The sequence below is a fragment of the Brachyistius frenatus genome, unplaced genomic scaffold, assembly GCF_029030835.1.
Source record: "Brachyistius frenatus isolate BFR_SWC_R1_liver_20210118 unplaced genomic scaffold, ASM2903083v1 Contig_162, whole genome shotgun sequence".
NCBI classification, from domain to species: domain Eukaryota; kingdom Metazoa; phylum Chordata; class Actinopteri; family Embiotocidae; genus Brachyistius; species Brachyistius frenatus.
The window spans coordinates 24418-45000 of record NW_027210761.1 but is presented as its reverse complement, the minus strand read 5'-3'; the positions used below and the strand labels follow the sequence as shown (position 1 = coordinate 45000).

General features: G+C 46.7%; 1 protein-coding gene across 26 annotated transcripts in view; it reads left to right on the top strand.

Annotated features, from left to right (window-relative positions):
- The window catches only part of macf1a (microtubule actin crosslinking factor 1a), a 230337-nt gene that overhangs the window by 198380 nt on the left and 11374 nt on the right, over positions 1-20583 (top strand). For 21 of the 26 annotated variants that reach the window (XM_069716788.1, XM_069716787.1, XM_069716790.1 and 18 more), the window contains 34 exons: positions 532-693; positions 1024-1194; positions 2539-2705; positions 3833-3992; positions 4447-4773; positions 5052-5136; positions 5972-6198; positions 7554-7760; positions 7843-8070; positions 8192-8410; positions 8512-8715; positions 10655-10880; positions 12828-13054; positions 13147-13269; positions 13356-13457; positions 13737-13838; positions 13970-14143; positions 14317-14472; positions 14691-14888; positions 15030-15158; positions 15729-15911; positions 16003-16158; positions 16280-16486; positions 16698-16817; positions 16930-17099; positions 17193-17352; positions 17463-17657; positions 18186-18458; positions 18728-18916; positions 19045-19156; positions 19252-19415; positions 19900-20062; positions 20154-20308; positions 20403-20477. In XM_069716788.1, coding sequence (XP_069572889.1) covers positions 532-693; positions 1024-1194; positions 2539-2705; positions 3833-3992; positions 4447-4773; positions 5052-5136; positions 5972-6198; positions 7554-7760; positions 7843-8070; positions 8192-8410; positions 8512-8715; positions 10655-10880; positions 12828-13054; positions 13147-13269; positions 13356-13457; positions 13737-13838; positions 13970-14143; positions 14317-14472; positions 14691-14888; positions 15030-15158; positions 15729-15911; positions 16003-16158; positions 16280-16486; positions 16698-16817; positions 16930-17099; positions 17193-17352; positions 17463-17657; positions 18186-18458; positions 18728-18916; positions 19045-19156; positions 19252-19415; positions 19900-20062; positions 20154-20308; positions 20403-20477 — 5916 coding nt within the window. The remainder of the gene's footprint in view (positions 1-531; positions 694-1023; positions 1195-2538; positions 2706-3832; positions 3993-4446; positions 4774-5051; positions 5137-5971; positions 6199-7553; positions 7761-7842; positions 8071-8191; positions 8411-8511; positions 8716-10654; positions 10881-12827; positions 13055-13146; positions 13270-13355; positions 13458-13736; positions 13839-13969; positions 14144-14316; positions 14473-14690; positions 14889-15029; positions 15159-15728; positions 15912-16002; positions 16159-16279; positions 16487-16697; positions 16818-16929; positions 17100-17192; positions 17353-17462; positions 17658-18185; positions 18459-18727; positions 18917-19044; positions 19157-19251; positions 19416-19899; positions 20063-20153; positions 20309-20402; positions 20478-20583) is intronic. The other 5 variants (XM_069716784.1, XM_069716785.1, XM_069716791.1 and 2 more) reach the window with 1 other exon arrangement.

The following is a 20583-nucleotide window of genomic DNA, read 5'->3' as shown; positions in this document are numbered from 1 at the left end:
GTGTGTGTGTGTGTGTGTGTGAATTTGGGTGCAGGTTGTGTGCACCCACACATGCTCCAGTGTGTGTGTGTGTTGTCGACTCAGCCTTTTCCAGCCAGCCCCTTACTCGTCTAAACCTCTAATCCCCGTAATCCCCCCCTGTAACCCCCACCCTCCTCTTTTTTCTCCACCCTCGTTTTTCCACGTCCCTTCCTGTCTCCCACTCCTCTCTTATCTCTGCACATCCCTCCGTCTGTCTGTCATTTCCTAACATCCAGCCGCTTCTATATGTGGCTCCATAAATGTGGGACAGTCCACCTTACAATTGTTGCCACGCAGATCGAATGTGTTGTGTGTATTTCTGTCTGCCAACCTTGTGTGTGTGTGTGTGTGTGTGTGTGTGTGTGTGTGTGTGTGTGTGTGTGTGTGTGTGTGTGTGTGTGTGTGTGTGTGTGTGTGTGTGTGTGTGTATTAAAATAAACATCTTAAACATACTTGTTGTCACTCGTCAGTCAGTTAACGCCGTCCGTCCTCTGGTTCTTCTCCTCCCAGGCCGTGGAGAGAGAGCAGGTGGACAGCATTCAGCCGAAGCTGCAGCACGCCAACGCGGTGGGTCAGGGTCTGATCCAGAGCGCCGCCAAACACACCGACACGCAGGCGCTGGAGCACGACCTGGAGAGCACCAACCTCAGGTGGAACTCCCTCAACAAGCGGGTACGACTGCCGGGAGAGCCAACGATATTTAAAGCCATCGGCGGGAGGTTAAACGTGTCATGACGTTTTACTTCAAGTTCCACTTTCCGCCTGGAAATTTGCACATTTTTTGCATTGGTGGCTTTTATGACAGCTATTATGCCATATATATATCAGGAATTAAAATAATTATTAATGGCACTTCATTTTGAGATATTGGAGGGTGATGCAGCAGTTGTTTTTGTTGTTGTATATGTATATAATAGATATATAATCACTTACATTAGAATACATTTATCAAACATATGTAATCTTTGTCTTCCTTCTCACGACAATCTCTCCTCTCCTCAGGTCGCAGAGCGGATCGCCCAGCTGCAGGAGGCCCTGTTGCATTGTGGGAAGTTCCAGGATGCTCTAGAGCCTCTGCTTAGCTGGCTGAGCGATACCGAGGAGCTGGTGGCCAATCAGAAGCCTCCGTCTGCTGAGTACCGCGTGGTCAAGGCCCAGATCCAAGAGCAGAAGGTACGAAAGAGGAGGATGTCAAATAAAAGTGGCGAAATAAAATGCACCAGAACAGAACTGAGAAATGTAACCCGTCAAGCAGCAAAAGTGGTTTTCTTCGGGTCATCGAGTTCGCATTTGATGAGAAGTGTTTTTCCGTTTCTGGGATTTGAAGAGGTGATCAGTAAACAAAGTCGTCTGAGCTCTTTCCTTCAAATCCTCCCTTTCTTTCTTTGAAGTATCCTGTCAGCCTTTCTGTATAAATTATAGTGGATTTGAATTTTCACTTTTCTTTTTCTAGATTAATTATTATTCAAACCATAATATGAAAAACAACTCTTTACCAAACTGGTTTGATTGGTTGATATTCACACGTCCTCAGTGTCCTTCAACCACAAACAACCACAGATAGATATTTGAATGACAAACACACACAAACAGTCAATGATCCGTCTGCCTGGCATCCACACGGCCCCAGTTGACCGTCTGCCAGTCAAGACTGGCATGAAAACAAACACACACATGCACGGTGGGTTTGTATTGTTTTCAGAGACACACACACACACACACACACACACACACACACACACACACACACACACACACACACACACACACACACACACACACACTTTTCCTTGTTTATCCAGCATACATTTCCTGTCTTTGTGCACATAAGAGCACCGTAGTCTCGCCCAGCGATCAATCACGTGTGTTTACATCCGTGACGGAGGCTGGTGTCACAGTTTGACCGATAAACAGAAGCGATAGTGCGCTTCATGGGCTGAACCGAGCTGTTCGGACCCCATCGGAGCAGAGAGATGCTTCAGTCTGAGCAATTTTTTCAAAGATATCAACTAACCTGAGTCCTTTTGATGACACATTTGAGTTTTACAGACGACTTCTCTCCAATACAATTCTGGAAATCGTTTTGTAAATTAAGTAGCGATTTTAGTAAAGAAATGAATTAAAAACATCTCTAGTTCTCCTCAAACCAGAAGAAACTCTCCCCTGTAGTTCAGGTATTTCGTGCCTCAGACACAAATTTGCAGATTTACTTCAGCTGAGTTGTTTTGCTGAAGAACATTTTGTGTTAGTTTTAGTCACAAGTGTAAACACTTTGTCCTTTTATGGACACATGGAGGGATTTGTTTTTAAATTAGGTCGCGTCATCAGGTGCACCCACATAAACTAATGCAGTCTAATACAGAAGACCAGCTTCATTGTTATGTTTTGTGTCTCCCGGCAGTATTTCTGTTATTTTGTCCACACTGGAAACGTCTCACGTCTAAAAAGAAATTCTGTGAAGAAGTCCCTCTTTTAAATGATTTGTGCCGATCTAAAAAGTGGATTTCTGTCCTTCAGCTGCTCCAGAGACTGTTGGACGACCGCAGGCCGACGGTGGAGATGATCCGCGCCGAGGGAGAGAGGATCGCAGCCACAGCCGACACTCAGGACCGAGAGAAGATCCAGACCCAGCTACAGATTCTGGCGGAGAGATGGTCCGACCTGCTGGACAAGGCCAGCGCCAGGTGAGTCCTCCCTGCAGCACAGGTAGCCTGAAGTGTAGCAAAAAGAAGCGGTTTGAGCTGTGATGTTGGCCAATCATTCACCACTCGGACGCTTCCTGGAGCAAATCTTTAAATCTCCGCCAGCTTGAATTTGATCTCTGACTTTCCTGTGGGGGATAAAAGAAAGAAGAAAACTTTCACTTGCCTCGAGGTACCATCAAAATGTTTCCACACTGTTCCTGTTGTGCATCTGTGCAAGGGGAGAAATCACTTCAGTTAGAAAGTACTCCAAGTTATTTCAACATCAGCACCGGAGTTACACATAGTTTTTGTGACCACTGGTTCTAAACATTTGCAATTTGACTACGGACCTGAAACTTAAGCAGAGAGCACAATGTCTCCATTGTCTCCAGAAAGCCTGTGGCAACGAATCAACGAGCTGCACGGCGTCTTTTCAGTGTAATTTCCATTTCAAGAGGGGCAGAACGTCACTGTTGAAAAACCCAAGAGTGCAACCGGGTGGGTTTTCTTTGACAGTCGCTGGGTTTTGCACCATGAATTCGTCCCCCAGGGTCTGACTGTCAACACCGAGTTCTACTGTGACGTTCTGAGGGAAAAGCATTCGCTGCAAACCACCTAAGCTGTGGCACGATACTACTCACTGGATTTGGCACAGTCATGCCTGACGATGACATAAGAGCGTCTGTCATGTCTCTGGAATTTATTACACGTTCTCCTATGGACGCATGCACACACACACACACACACACACACACACACACACACACACACACACACACACACACACACACACACACACACACACACACACACACACACATACACACACACACACACACACACACAAAACAAGGTTTTCTCATCACTTTGCAAAGCTGTCCTCTGTCTCTAACACACAACGATAATCAACTTTATCGCTTCATGAAATACTTTGAAATGGATTTTTGTATTATAAGAAATTCTTGAACATTTAATGACCAAAAAATAGAACAGCTGTGTGACAGAAAGTCAGGTCCATATCTGGCAATGACGCATACAAAAACGGTAAATGCAATAAAATACCAATAGAGGTACTCCTCCTCCTCTTCATCTATCCCCCCCTGCCCCCTTCCCCTCTCGTCCCTCAGGCAGCGGCAGTTGGAGGAGCTGCAGGTTTTGGCTCTCCAGTTCCACGAAGCCCTGGAGCCGCTGGGCGAATGGCTGAGCGCCACCGAGAGACGCCTGAGCTCCGCTGAGCCGATGGGAACGCAGACGGCCAAGATCACCCAACAGATCATCAAGCACAAGGTACCGTTTGGCTCCGTGTTCACAGAGACCCGACCTGGCGAGGTGCTCGCTGACTTGCTTTCGAATGAAGTTGGGGTTACAGATTTGAAACCAAACATCCTTCCTGCGATTGTTAAAATCGCTCCTTATCTTCAAAGGTGAAGAATAAGAACCGCAAAGCTCTAATTTACAACACAACCATGACCTCCTACAAGTTCATTTTCTTGCCGACTTTTTATTTTTCATCTCAGTTGTGTCAAGTCGTTTTAAGTTCTTTAAGTTTCACTCATCTTTTGATGTTTATAATTTCTTTTCAATCTATGATTTGTCATCTCCATGTTGACGTTTTGAGTTCATCCATCTGCTTTCTGTTGTTTTTTTTTTTTTTTTTTTCACATCTCACTACACACACACACACACACACACACACACACACACACACACACACACACACACACACACACACACTTCCCAGGCGTTCCACGAGGATGTGTCCTCCCGAGAAGCCGAGGTTGACATCCTCGAGTCCCTCAGCCAATCGCTGACCCCGCTCAGCTGCGCGGCCGATCGCGGTTGGCTGGGCGAGCGGGTGGGGGCGTTGAGGTCGGGTCACTCGGACCTCACCGACTGGTGCTCCAGGCGGGCCGGCCTGCTGGAGCAGGCGCTGGCCAACGCTCAGCTGTTTGGGGAGGAGGAGGTGGAGGTGCTGAACTGGCTGGCGGAGGTGGCTCAGAGGCTGACTCAGGTCTCCGTCCAGAGCTATCAGCACCAGCAGCTGGCCGAGCAGCACAAACACACGCTGGTACGACTTCATGAACCCACCGAGGGCCGACCGGAGTACTCACCTCATCAGACAAGACAGCTCTGACTAACTTTGTTTTGAGAAAGAAATATTCTGATATGATGTCTGTAGTGCAGAAATATGAAGCAAAACATTTGGGGCATTAAGAAAAACTATTTATACACAAATTCTCTGAAAAATATTCCCCATGTAGTTACAATGGAGTTTTTGTTGCACATAGGACAAATATTTTTTCATCTTTTCAGTGTTAAAACTCACTTTTTTTAATCTTCCCTCAGTCGCTGAATGAAGAGATCTTGAGCAGGAAGAAAACCGTGGACCAGGCCATCAAGAACGGACAAGCTTTACTCAAACAGACCACAGGTAAACTCCTACTTCTGCTTGAAGCTCGAAGGTGTCAACATCTTTTATTTATTTTGATGTTCAGTTTCTTAAATAAAGTTTGTATATTAATTCTACCAAAGGGATAAACACACTCTCAAAAACACGTGTTTTCTGTGTCTTTGGTGAAGTTCCCTCAGTGTTTCTACAGATACAGACTTACTGAGAGAAACACACAAGACGCTTGTTTTCTTTGCGGACTCGCATCCAAACCACACATTTTTAGATCAGCGCCGAACCACACTGTAACATCTGGTTTGTGTTTCTCTTCGTGTATCATAATATTAGCCGTGCTGACTGCTAAGCACTATTAGCATGCTGATTGTTGGTCAACCCATGACTGCACAGTGTGTGTGTGTGTGTGTGTGTGTGTGTGTGTGTGTGTGTGTGTGTGTGTGTGTGTGTGTGTGTGTGTGTGTGTGTGTGTGTGTGTGTGTGTGTGTGTGTGTGTGTGTGCGTGTGCGCGTGTCATATTGCCATGGTTAGAGAAATGTTGTGGCCGTGAGATGTTCACCAAGCTGTTGAACCGCGGATGTTGAGAGATTTTACAGAATATGTTTGCAACGCCTGAATTTTATGAGATAATATCAGGATTAATGTTAAAAGATTGCTATGCAGACGACTACTGAAACAACTAAACAAGGAGTTAGGTTTGCGAATATGTTCCAATATGTCACAATAAGGAAAACATTGTAAAACTATTTATACTACTGTTTTGTGAAACTAAAATGGAGAAATTGAACAAGTAGAAACAGGCTTCTTTTTTCTTTTTTTTTTTTTTTTTTTTTTTAACTCTGACCCGCATGTCCTCCTGCAGGTGAGGAAGTTCTCCTGATCCAGGAGAAGCTGGACGGCATCAAGTCTCGCTACGCCGAGATGACGGCCGGCAGCAGCAAGGCCCTCCGCACGCTGGAGCAGGCCCTGCAGCTGGCCACGCGATTCGCCAGCGCCCACGACGACGTCAACCAGTGGCTGGACGGCGTGGAGGCGGAGCTGAACAACGTGGAGCCCGACGCCGCGCAGGCCTACCAGGAGAGACAGAAGGTGGGAGTCGGTGGATTTAACCCGCATCCATCTCAGAAAACACTTTTTGGCTGACGAAAATAGACTTGCAGATTAATATCTATTCATAAATGTTATTTTGTACGTTGTAAACCATTTCAGTTCTCTACTAATTCAATTTCAATTTAGTCCACTTTTAATTGTATCGCGCCAAATCACAACTCGGGTTATTTCAGGGCACTCAAAATAGTAAAGTCGTTACAGCAGAACTTAGCATTATAAAAAGAAATCCAACAATTCAACAATTCCCACGTGAGCAACAGCTGAGAGGAAAAACTCCCCTTTAACAGGAGGAAAAACCTCCGACAGTGGGAAGGAAAACCTCCCCTTTAACAGGAAGAAACCTTCGACAGAATCAGGCTCAGAGGTCGCCGGCCATCTGACTCGACTGGTTGAAGTGAGGGGAAACCATGGAGAGAAAAAAAACAGCAAGGAAAATTATCTGGAAACTGAAACGAGCAGCAGTGTTTGTGCCTCTGAAATGCAGCATTTAAACACTCGGGCCATTGAAGGCAGTTTAAGTCAAGCTGTTAAATTACAGTCATTTGTCACGATGATATATATATATAGATATATCTGTATGTTCCAGTATTTCACATCAGACTCATTGCCTCCTGGTCTATTAGTATCTCTGGCAGTGAGTCACTGTGAGCATCAGACTCTGAATCTATCCATCACATACCTTCTAAACTCTTTCACTGTTTTTTTATTAAAAAAAAGTTGTTCTAACTTTTTTTTTTAAATTGTCTAGGATGCAGTTCTTCTGCATTTTTTTCACCTGCTTTACAAAAATGATTGATTTGGAAACTTACAGTATATAATGTGAACCAAGGCATCTGACTAACACCTCCAGAAAACGTATATCACTCAGGTTTTTAAATATGGTTTTTCAAGTTTTTTTCTCCCCAAATTTGTTGAAAAGCTCATTTCATGACAGCTCCTGTCTGTAATGACATTTTCATTCTTTCCAATATCAACCCACCCGCTGCTGAGTTACCATAGAAACATTGATTTCTGGAAACTCAATTACAGTTTGTAAAAGCTATTGAAAAATATTATTGCCATTTAATTTGTTGCTGCCTTCCAGTTTTATTCGTTTTACAGTGACATTTTTAGCATTTGCCATTTCATTTGCTTTCAGTTGACCTCGCAGGTTCTTTAAAAATAACACAACCTCATGCACCACAACAAAAAACGGGGGGATTTACTTGATGCCCTTTAAATACGTTGATTTCAACTTTACGTTTGTATATGAGGATGTATTTTAAAAGTATATGTCAGCACCTGATTGAAGCTTCTGCTTTGTAAAACTCACCCCTCAGTTTTCTCTTTCACAGGAGCTGAAGAAAGTGTCCGCGGAGAAGCGTCTGGTGCTGGACACGGTGAACGAGGTGGGCAGCGCTCTGCTGGATCTGGTGCCGTGGCGAGCCCGCGAGGGCCTGGACCGCCTCGTTGCCGACGCCAACCAACGCTACCGCCAGGCAGACGAGACCATCACTCAGCGGGTGCAGCTGGTCCAAGCCGCCATCCAGAGGTCGCAGCAGGTACTGCAAGCCGTTCAATTTATTAAACCTTTTTCTATCATTAATACTTCACTGTTTGCTGAACACGGACTCCTCCTTCCAGTATGAGGAAGCCGTGGATGCAGAGCTGGCCTGGGTTGGGGAGACAGAGCGTAAGTTGGCCTCTCTGGGGCCTCTGAGCCTGGAGCCCGACGTGACCGTCGCCCAGCTGCAAGTGCAACGGGCGTTCAACATTGACATCATCCGACACAAAGACACCGTGGACCAGCTCCTCGGCACCAGAGACGACATCCTGGAAACCTGCAGCGACGCTCAGAAGGACGCTCTGATGGTGAGTCACCGTGAGACAGATGGTTTACTCTGACGGATGTGATGAGGGAGGAGGAAGCCAAGCGATAACTGACAGGTGCTGAAAAAAATAAATGCATGTTGTCTTCCTCGTCTTCCTTCAGGTGAAGACGGATTCTCTGAGTGGCCGTTACGATGCGGTGAGTCAGAGCCACAGCGAGCGGTTCTCAGCTCTGGAGCAGGCCCAGGTTCTGGTGGCTCGCTTCTGGGAGACCTACGAGGAACTGGAGCCGTGGTTGGGGGAGACCGAAACCCTCATCACGCAGCTCCCGCCGCCCGCTATCGACACAGACGCTCTGCGGCTGCAGCAGGACCAGATGAGGGTAAGAGAGGACATCGAGCACCAAGTTTCTTTTCTCTAAACATCTTCACGAACTAAAATGTCCACTCAACTTTCTGCGCTCTTAACTCCCCCCCCCCCCAGCTGCTCAGGGAGTCCATCGCAGAGCACAAACCCCACATCGACAAGCTGCTGAAGATCGGACCGCAGCTGGCCAAGCTCAGCCTGCACGAGGGGGCGACGGTGATGCAGCGCTACACCGACGCCGAGAGACGCTACCTGGCCATCAAAGAGGAGATCAAAGGTCGTGCTACGGCGCTCGACGAGGCGGTGTCCCAGTCTGTACAGGTACATCACGGATGAACCGCTTTAATGCTCCACTTGAGAAACTCTGTGCTTCAACTGCAGACCTGGGTCTAAAACCTTTTTGTGTTTTATTTTTACTCGGATACTAGAGATTCAGACGTCAATGACACGACTTTAAAAATACACACCAGTAAACTTAAATCACATTTAGTGGATGATGTAATCTGGCCCTCAGCACAGACTGAGGAACTACGGTGTAGCCCAGGTCTGTGCACAGCTTCTTATTCAGGGTCTGCAGCCCGAAACGAAACAGAGCCAAAGTCTGACATGACTACTAAACAGCATGAAGTTTATGTGAGTGTGTTTTTGTCTCTGCTGCTTCCTTTACACTCAAAGATAACGAGGGTGTTTTGTGCAATGTCACAAGACCGGTTAAAGCCAAGTTTTATTTTCATTTGTTGTTTTTTCTGGAGTTATTTCTTACTTTTAGTTTTATACAGATTACTTTGAACAAGTTTATATCTTATTCCAAACTCCTTTCCAGACAGGGAATTTGATATATTTTTGCGGCAAGTGATGGAATATCAGCAAATTTTGTTTGCATCTTTAAATTTGAATTCCCATTTATTAAAATAAAATTCTCAAACGAAACGTACTTCTAAGAAAATTTTACCTCTCGGACTTTTCTGAACGACACCGAGTCTTCGTATTGTTTTCTTTACAGACATTTTGCCTTTTTCTCTGCACCTCATCTCATAACGCTTCATTGAATCACAGGTGTCGCTGGTGTCAATACTATTTTGTACTTTATGCATGTCTCTGATTTAACTCATTGTATTGTTTCTCCACCCTTCACCCCCCCTCCCATTCAAACCAACCCTTGTGTCACTCCTTCTCTTCCTCCACCTGCACTCGGTCCACCGCACCTCACCCCCCCCCACCTCCTCCATCCTTTTAACCCTTAATCCCACCCAACATCCTCTCATGTTCACCTCTCATCCTCGTCCATCCCGTCCCTCGTTCATTATGGATGTGCTGTGTGTTGCCCCCCTCCCCCCACACACCATTTTCTCCATGGTCACTGCTCACTGCAATCACCCAGCTGGTAGAGGTAAGACCACATCCAACTGCCACTCAGGGTGCGGGTATACCACATGATCCGGTCATCTCATAAAATAAAAAAATCTATAATTAGGGACTAATCAGTCACCACTAAAGTTTTAATCTCACCTTTTCTATTTGTGGGAAAAGGATTTTTTTTTTTTTTTTTTTTTTTTAATGAATAAATTATTGAGAAGTGATGATTACACTGGTATTTGAAGATGACTGGATTATTTCTGTGTATACATTTCTCTCTAATTCACTAAACTTGAATCGATTCAATCCGAGCTGCAGCTTTTTTTAATTTAAACATGTGCCTGAATCACGTGTTTGCCCACCCTGAGTGACCACCAGACTCAAGCTGATCTGTTGACAATCGTCTCTTCTGTGTTTGACTGCAGACCTGAATGAAGCCTCGTCTAAACCAGGCTCCATTCAGGTCTTTAAAACCAGTCCTAGCTTTCCTTTTGTATCAAAAAAAAAAATCTTGGTTAGATGACATTTGTTTTTGCTGTAGTGATCCATTTATTTCCCTTGATGCATAAAAAAGCCCATCCTTGACCCCTGATGTCTCCTGGGTCCAGTAGTGTTGTGTTATTAGCTCCGTCTTGTGTGGTAGAAACAACCTGGATGACATGCTGAAAGTGCAGCGTTGAGATATTTAATGCTGCAGACTGCATCCCACTGCTGCTCTGCATGCCCTCCTGAAGAAACCTGATATATAATCTCCTAATAAAAAGCCTTAAAAGTTATTACAGTCTGGCACAGATATCTCAGAGCGTTCCCACTTTCAAAATGTCACCCAGCTATCAAGCCCCGAAGCCTGGCGACTTCACCGCTCTCTGACTCCCTCCTCCGCCTCTCTCTCCTCCGCCCTCAGTTCCACGACAAGATGGACCCGCTGCTGGAGACCCTGGAGGGGGCGGTGCAGCGGCTGCGGCAGCCTCCCCCGGTGGCGGCAGAGGTGGAGAAGATCCGGGAGCAGCTGGCGGAGCACCGAGCCCAGGGGCTGGAGCTGGACAAGCTGCTGCCGAGCTTCTCCGCCCTCTGCGCCCGCGGAGAGGAGCTCATCGGCCGGGCGGCTCACGACGATCCCGCCGCTCAGGGTGAGTGTGCTGCGAGCTGTCAGAGAGCCGCGTCATGTTCAGGCTGAATCAAAGTTTTCCTTTCGTTCAAGTGGGAGTTTAATTCATGCTTTTATCCATTTTGCAAGACATTCATTAGATGTAATGAAGCTGCTGCCAGCTCTAGTCGAAGGCTTCCAGTGTGTGGATATGAAATGATGAAATACCGGCTGTCAGTAGGACGACCAGATGCCAACAAACCAAATGTGATGCAAAGAGGATTTTTGTGTCGGACGATGTGGGACACAATGCTGAGAGGAAGGCTAAAATTTAGATACTACTGTCCAACTCAAAACATAAAAACAGTCTAATATGCAGTTTACAGGTTAGGCCTTTTGCATGTGAAGGAGTAAACAAATATATTGTATTTGAATGTAACTTTCTGAATCCACACGTGAAGTAAATCCAGTAAAAGGAAGCTGAAGTTTCACAGTAAAAGATCTCGTGTGATGCTAGCTAGTCAGCTGACCTTCTGTTTCCTGTCTGACAATCCTCTTTGGGTTTCAGTGGGAATGCTCTTTGTTGTAGCTAAATTCCCAGATTTGGTTTTGGATATTACAAAAGCGTCTGTCCTTCAGCGCCGATGTTTGAAAACAAAATCAATATGTGGGCCTCAGGACAAGGGATTAAAAAAAAAAAAAAAAAGGCCGTGCAGTCCCACATGAAGCAGAACAAAACATCGCCCTGTCAAGCAAGACAAAAACCTTTTTTGGGGAAATCAGATAAGGGCGTCACAAATTGGGCCGGGTCAGAGCAGAGGAGGGAAACGTAATGCGTTTGTGTAATCTGGGTGAAAACTATTAAAATCTTGTTTTGGGCTCTCGCCCAACACTGAGCGTGGTCAGAGTCGGTGTGTGTCTGACTGGCACCGGGCCAGCGGACAGACCCTGTCCAATCCTGAAATGAGACAGAATCAGCAGTGAAGTTCTGCATATTTCCTCCAATGCCAAACGCATGGCGAGACAGAGACACAGCACACATGTGTCTTTGTTATACTGCCCTCTGAAGAACTCTGTACTTGTGATGCCTTCCAGTCCTCGTGGAAATGAAAGGCCTCACTGTGCGTCGATGGTGGGAGTGGACTCACGAAGGACTGAACATTCCAGTTCCTTATGCAAGATGGCAAAACACAAACCAGGAAAACATGATCTAAACCGGTGGGCTCCAATCGAGCTGCCAGCATATTTGCCGATCTATTTCAGTGTTTTTTATTTATTTATTTTTTTAACCTGTCCGAGAGAACGACGCTACCAACACGATCGATGAACGAGGGGACGATCTCCCACACTGAGCTGGAAACAAACGGGTGCTCATAAATACAATGTTTTCAGTTGACAGATCAAAGTTACGCCGCAGTTTGTCTGAATGCCGCGACTTTTCAAATTAAAAGCCTGCCATATACCGGGTTTTGACTTAAACATGTGTTTCCTTCAGGAGGGGCGGGGGGTCCCAATCGAAGGGAAAACCCTGGATTTTTTTGGGGGAGTTAAATCTTATATCAGACACTTATTTGACACTTTTAAAAGTTGCATTCACTGCAGTCGGTATTTAGGGAACAATCATAGATACAGAAAACACCCCCCAATTGAAAACATAAATAAATGCATACAGAAAAAAGCATGCACGTGCTGTTGAATTTAAGCTGTTGTGATACAACATGTGTTCTTTGAGTAACAATTTGTTATGATTACATAAGAAGCTTATTCAGCTGATTTGGGTGGAGCTCAGCTATGTGAATAAATGTTACTGAACATGAGTAGCTCTCGGACACTTTAATTTAGTCAAAGTAGCTCTCGAAGGAAAATAGGTTGGACACCCCTGCTTATGATCCCCCCTGATCTATCTGATACCAGAATTCCCGGTGAGATCCAACCAGCTTTTCTGTACCAGCTTGTTTAAACCGTCCCTCCTCTCCCCACCTTCCCGCAGCCGTTCGTTCCCGCCTCCTGCGCCTGCGCTCTCTGTGGGATGAGATCCGGCAGCGAGCCGAGGAGAGGGAGGGGAGGCTGAACGACGTCCTGGACCTGGCCGGGAAGTTCTGGGCCGACGTGGCGGCGCTACTGAGCACGCTCCGAGACTCCCAAGATATCGTGAAAGAGCTGGAGGACCCTGGCGTGGACCCGTCGCTCATCAAGCAGCAGATTGAGGCGGCTGAGGTACGGAGGGCGCGGTGTGGGCGGTAACATGCATCAGTCCAGCATTGTTCTGCTGAAGGACTCAGTGTGACGTTGCTCTGTTTCTCTACCAGGCCATCAAGGCAGAGACGGACGGCCTGCGGGAGGAGCTGGAGTTTGTCAGGACCCTCGGAGCCGACCTCATCTTTGCCTGCGGAGAAACCGAGAAACCTGAAGTGAAGAAGACCATCGATGAGGTGAGAACTCGCCACCACATGTTAGTGTGAGAAATCCCATCATTTGTTTTCACTAACATCAACCCTCGTCCTGTCTCCTGTCTCAGATGAACGCGGCCTGGGAGGGCCTGAACCGGACATGGAGGGAGAGGATGGAGAGACTGGAGGAGGCCATGACCGCCTCTGTTCAGTACCAGGACGCGCTGCAGGTCTGTATATCAGTTAATCCTTTATTAAGGTTAATTGGACTGATCAGTTTTATTAAAGTATATCTTTATTTTTCAAAGGAATATGGAAAACGGCATGAACTGTGTAATAATTCAGCTCTATCATAGAAATGTTGTAGTTAAGTGAAATGCAGAAGCCAGTTTATATGTCTCTGGGCTTGTGTTTTATTCAATAAAATGATGTTGTCTTTACAGCTGCTAATAACAGTAACTGTAATCCTGCTGATGTTGGTTGGACTAATGTTTCTGTATCATTCCCAGTCTATGTTTGACTACCTGGACAACGCTGTGATCAAACTGTGCGACATGTCGCCTGTCGGGACTGACCTGGGGACCGTCAAACACCAGATCGAAGAGCTCAAGGTTTACACATAAGTTTTCATCGAAATCATTTTTAGAAAATCAAGATCTCGTGCAGGATCCTGATTAATATTTGGCAAAAAAACCATTTTAGAGTTATTTTTTTACTACTTTTCTCTATTCACCCTGAGCAGCAGTACAAGGTGGAGGTCTACCAGCAGCAGATCGACATGGAGAAGCTCTGCCACCAGGGGGAGCTGCTGCTGAAGAAAGTGTCCGACCAGACAGACAGGGACATGATCCAGGAGCCGCTGACCGAACTCCGACACCTCTGGGAGAACCTGGGGGATAAAATCACCCAGAGACAGGTAACAACAAACCACATGTGGCTGAAGAGTCAGAATCCAAACACACCAGAACTTCTCCAGGAGTGTTGCTCAGCTCCTTTCGTCCCAATGTTGCTGTGGAACTGCATTTCATTACTGTTCACATATGAGTTCCTCCTTTCAAGCCCAAACTTGTGCCTTTCTTTCCACCGCAGCACAAGCTGGAGGCCGCCCTGCTGGCTCTGGGTCAGTTCCAGCACGCCCTGTCTGAGCTGCAGGCCTGGCTGAGCCACACACACACCACTCTGGACACACAGCGACCGGTCAGCTCCGACCCCAAGGCCATCGAAATCGAGCTGGCCAAACACCACGTACGTCTCCATTCTTTATAAACTAAAGAGAACGTGATTTATTCTTCTTATTCAGGTTAATATTGTATTTTAAAAAGCAGCTTTCTAACGTAGTATCTTTTCTTCTTGGATATTGACAGATTAAAAAAAAGCTTGTTCTGTCTAATAAATGTTGCTTCTCAACATTCGGATCTCATCACTTTATAACTCATCTTTCTCTCTCCTCCTCGCTGTCGCAGGTTTTGCGTAATGACGTTCTGTCCCATCACGCCACGGTGGAGACGGTGAACGGCGCCGGCACCGAGCTGCTGGAGTCGTCTCCCGGCGACGAGGCCAGCCACCTGAGGGATCAACTGGATAAGCTCAAACAGAGCTGGGAGAGTCTGCTGCTCAAGACCCAGGAGCGGCAGAAACTGCTGGAGGCCGCGCTGCATCAGGTGAAGAGTTAGAGAAAGAGACTTCTGCTCAGATCTGTTATTACCGAGGAGGAAGGAATCGTAGTACGTGCAGTCGAATGAATAACAGCCTTTGTAATTAATTCATATCTACCCCACCCTCTCTCACCTGTGTCTTTGCAGGCTGAAGGTTTCCATGGCGAGTTGGAGGAGTTCCTCCAGTGGCTGAGGAGGACGGAGAGCCAGCTATCTGCCGCTAAGCCAACAGGTGGTCTCCCTGAAACAGCCAGGGAGCAGCTCCAGCAGCACATGGTAACCGAGAGTCACAGTAACACACACAATGCACAAACACACATCAGAGCCCAGACAGGTAGCAGTTGATAAGTTGAAGGAAGATTGTTGGTAGAAAACTTGATTTTTGATTGCAGTGCGAAAAAAATAGTTTTAGGTTTTATTTAAAGACACAAAAATACCTTAATTTAAGTCTTTTGGTTATTTTTTTTTTGCTTGCATAATAAAGACACAAAAACACCTTCTAAGCTTATAAGTTTGTATCGCTTTTATGATTAATCGTGAAACGCTTTCCAATCGCAGATCCTGTGTAAAGGGGCCTCCTGCACAGCCCTACTTCATTGTCATGAAAACACTTTAAAACCTTAAATATGAAAGTGTTACGATGCTATAAATATATTTCAAAGGCACACAAGTTGTGAGCAGATGCGCAATGTGTCATCTTACACACACTCTTTCATTCATGCAGAGAGACTCTTGGCATATGGTGCCGATAAAACTTTCAAAGCTTCCATTGTTCTTAACCGACCAGCGAGACACAACGACGCTCACCTCGTCCTCACTTCATGTTCGTGTCTCCTCCGTCTTCAGGAGCTCCAGGCCCAGCTCGCACAGAGAGGCGACCAGTACCACCGCCTGCTGGATCAAGGCGAGTCCATGCTGCTGGCCCGTGGGGGGGAGGAGGCCGGACCCGGCACCACGCAGACCCAGCAGAATCTGGCCATGCTGCAGAACAAGTGGGCCAGCCTCAACACCAAGATGGACGACCGCAGGGTAAGAACAACACGTCTCTACTCTGATTGGCTGATGGTCTACTTTATTTGGCTGTTGGTTAACTTTGAACTTTTTTTAAAAAACCCTCCAGGGAAAGTTGGAGGAGGCCGTTTCCTTGGCGACAGGTTTTCAGACTTCTCTGCAGGACACCATCAACTGGCTGACGCAGGCTGAACAGACCCTGAACATGGCCCAGCCGCCCAGCCTCATCCTGGACACCGTCCTCTTCCAGATTGACGAGCACAAAGTAGGTTTTAAATATAGTCATCATGTCAGAAGAAAAATTGTTTAAACGTGTGTTTTTTAGTCTGTTTATCGAGTCAGAAAATGTCTCATGGTGTTGTTCCTCCTCCTCTGTGTGTGTCCAGGTGTTCGTGAACGAGGTGAACACCCACAGAGAGCAGGTCCTGGCTCTGGAGAAGGCCGGCTCGCAGCTGCGTTTCGCCAGCCTGAAGCAAGACGTGGTCCTCATCAAGAACCTGCTGCTCAGCGTCCAGGCCCGCTGGGACAAGCTGGTCCAGAGGTCACTGGACCGCGGCCGACACCTGGACGAAGCCCGCAAACGAGCCAAACAGGTACCGAGCTGATAGTTACTCCAAAGGATGGCATCATTGGGACAATGTGATGACTTTTCCTGCTAAATTACTCTTCTTTGTCTCGGCTAAAGTCACAGAATTGAGGCTTTTTTAATCATTTAAATTATCACCTTACAATTCCCCAGTACAGGCCAGAACCCTGATTGGCTACAAAGTGCATTTAAATGTAAAACAACGACTCTTCCTTTAGTTCCACGAGGCCTGGAGGAAGCTGACAGACTGGCTAGAAGAAGCCGAGAAAAGACTGGACTCAGAGCTGGAGATCTCCAACGAACCGGACAAGATCAAAGTACAGCTGGCCAAACACAAGGTACCATATTAGAGAGAAATGCATCATTTAACAAGGAAACTGTACATTTCAGCATCTCTAATTCCCCTCTACAAATATCTATCTTTTCCTCTGCTTTGTTCCACCTGTCCAGGAGTTTCAGAAAGCGTTGGGGTCGAAGCAGCCTGTGTACGACACCACGGTGAGGTCTGGGAGGGCCATGAGGGACAAAGCTCAGCTGCCCGCCGACACCCAGAAACTGGATCACCTGGTGGGAGAGGTTCGGGACAAGTGGGACACCGTCTGTGGGAAGAGCGTGGAGAGGTAACGAGGGCTGAAACCGGTTAATCCAGCTTCAGATTACAGGTCTGAGTTATCAGGAAGAATAAAACCTGATAATGAATTGTCTTCATCCAGACAACACAAGCTGGAGGAGGCTCTGCTGTTCTCGGGACAGTTTGCAGAGGCTCTTCAGGCTTTGGTGGACTGGTTGTACCGGGTGGAGCCCCAGCTAGCTGAAGACCAGCCTGTCCACGGAGACCTGGACCTGGTGTCCAACCTCATGGACTCGCATAAGGTGTGCACACTCTGACAAAACAGCACTGCTGCATTAAAGACATTATAAACTCTTTCACGTATAACAGCACCGCAGTCCTTCATAATGCTGAGTCATGCTTACACCTGCAGGCTTTCCAAAAAGAAATGGGGAAGAGGACCAGCAGCGTTCAGGCTCTGAAGCGCTCGGCTCGGGATCTGATGGAGACCGGCCGCGACGACACGGCGTGGGTCAAAGTTCAGCTGCAGGAGCTCAGCAACCGCTGGGACACGGTGTGCGCGCTGTCTGTCACCAAGCAGACCCGCCTCCAGCTGGCACTCAAACAGGTCAGACGGGAAGATGGAGATGTTTTGATGCATATTAAATCTGACATAATGCACTCGCAAATCCCACCCTCAGATCCGTCAATCAATCAAACTTTAGACAAGTCCCGAGGGCCCTCGAGGCTCACATAGTAAAAGCAGATCTGATAAATAAGATGGACCAAGACCCTGAAGAGCTCTAAAAACCAATAAAAAGATTTTAAAATCAGAGAATTTAAAATTGGGTTAATGTGTGCTCTCTTTCTGGTCTTAGTTAAAACACGTGCAGCTGAGTTTGGAAGTAATTGTAGCTGAAATATATTGTTTGTAGGAAGAGCAGAAAGCAGAGCATTGCGTAATCAATCCTGCAGGTAGTAAAAGTGTGCATTGATTTCTCTGTATTGGCTCGAGAGATGTTCTTTAGGTGAAAAAAAATGCATTCTTAGTTATATTTTTCATATTTTTGAGGCTCAAAGTTAAGATCCGCATCAAAAACGTAAAGCACAGCTCGTTATTACCGACCTTTCCCTTTAACTTCATTCTCTCCGTCAGGCCGAAGAGTTTCGTGCCAACGTGCAGCTGCTGCTGGAGTGGCTCTCGGAGGCGGAGCAGACGCTCCGTTTCCGCGGCGTCCTCCCCGAAGAGGCGGAGACTCTGCAGGCGCTGCTGCACACGCATCGGGACTTCATGGGCACCGTGGAGGAGAAGAGGACGGACGTGAACAAGGCCGCCGGGATGGGGGAGGGCATCCTGACGGTGTGTCACCCCGACTCCATCACCACCATCAAGCACTGGATCACCATCATCAGGGCACGCTTCGAGGAGGTGAGGTCACTCAAACCAAGGCAACTTCATGAAGACACCCCATTTTTATGAACATTAATGAAGTGGGTCTTTAAATAATGTTGCTAAATCCTTAGACTCAACTGAAAAAAGTATTTTTGAATGTCTTACTTTATTGTTGAGAGAGAGGATTGAAGAGCAGGATTCACTTTACTGACCTGAAATGAATGAATTAAATCAACTTTATTTCACAGAGGATGGAAAATGAGATAATATGATCAACACCATTTCTAACAATTTCGCCCCTACAGGTGCTGACGTGGGCCAAACAGCACGAGCAGCGTCTGGAGACGGCTCTGACCGAGGTGCTCAACAACGCCAACCTGCTGGAGGAGCTGTTGTCGTGGCTGCAGTGGGCCGAGACCACGTTGGTCCAGAGAGACACGGAGCCGCTTCCTCAGGACATCCCCCAACTGAAAACACTCATCACAGAGCACCAGGTGGGCTTCGCTGTGACTCGCCGAGCTCGTAGACGTCCCGTTTACAGTGTTGACGTTTCTCCAGGTGGATTTAAACCCTCCTGAAACTGTCTGTCGAGTGACTCACCGTCGGTGCTCGTTGTTCTCAGATGTTCATGGAGGAGATGACGAGGAAGCAGCCGGACGTCGACAAAGTGACGAAGACCTACAAAAGGAAACCGGCCGAGCCTCCCAGCAGCCTGGCGGAGAGGAGAGGAGCTCGTACGTCACCTGTGTCGTTTACGAATATCGTCATCTCCCATTTAATGGACGGATGACTCGTGCTTTCTCCATCTAACTCTCTGTATCCTCGCCAGGCAAACACCAGCAGCAGCAGCAGCAGCAGCAGCAGCAGGCGGCCATGCAGGTTTCTGGAGGAAACCCACGACTCAACCAGCTGTGCGCCCGCTGGCAGCAAGTGTGGCTGCTGGCGCTCGACCGTCAGCGGAAACTCAACGACGCCCTCGACAGGCTGGAGGAGGTAGACTTCATATTTACACATGGAAAAAACTGAAGGCCTAGCTTTTATTTATAATCCCGAGCTCTATTCTTGCGATCGCACTATTTACCGCAAATTCAAGTAAACTCTGCGATATTTGTGGGAACTTGCAATTTTCTATAATTTCCGGAAGTGACGGGGTTTGCAGTAAATGTTTATTTCACATTAAAATGTCCTAAATAAATGCTTGTTACAAATGGAAGTCATTACATATTACTGTATGTTCAAATAATTTTATAATTTTTTTTTCTAATTCCCACAATTTTACCACAAAAAACTCACTTAAAACTCAAAAATTAAAACGAGATGTGCCGCAAAATCAAACACTTTTAATCAGAACAATAAATTTTTTTTTTTAAAAAAACTAATCCTGGAGGTACTGGATCGTCTTACTCGGCTTCTGTACGTTCTGCACCGTCTTCCATAACTGCAGCGTAAAAAATGAACATGGATTCTCCTTTTCCAGCTCAAAGAGTTTGCCAATTTTGACTTTGACGTGTGGAGGAAGAAGTACATGCGCTGGATGAACCACAAGAAGTCTCGCGTCATGGACTTCTTCAGACGCATCGACAAGGACCAGGATGGAAAGATCACACGGCAGGAGTTCATTGACGGCATCTTGGCATCAAGTACGACGCTTGTTTGTGTCTTCAGTTCTGGAGGGTTCATTCTTTTTGCGTTTAGAAAGACATTAAATTGCTGTCGTGTCCCGCTGTGCAGAGTTTCCAACCAGCAAGCTGGAGATGACGGCCGTGGCGGACATCTTCGACAGAGACGGAGACGGTTACATCGACTACTACGAGTTCGTCGCTGCTCTGCACCCGAACAAAGACGCCTACCGGCCGACCACTGACGCCGACAAGATCGAGGACGAGGTAAGAAAGAATGAAGGAAAAATATCCTGTTTTAATTTACACACACAAGACAAGCAAAGGCGATTCATTCACGGACGTCTTGTCTGTCGTGCAGGTGACTCGGCAGGTGGCTCAGTGTAAATGTGCCAAGAGGTTCCAGGTGGAGCAGATAGGAGAGAACAAGTACCGGGTAAGTTCAGTCCAATCTCTGGTCCACTTTAATATCAACGTCATCTGGAGAATAAGTTAAAAAAAAAAAAACTGTATTCTATATTATTGTTTACTGTAAAGTTATT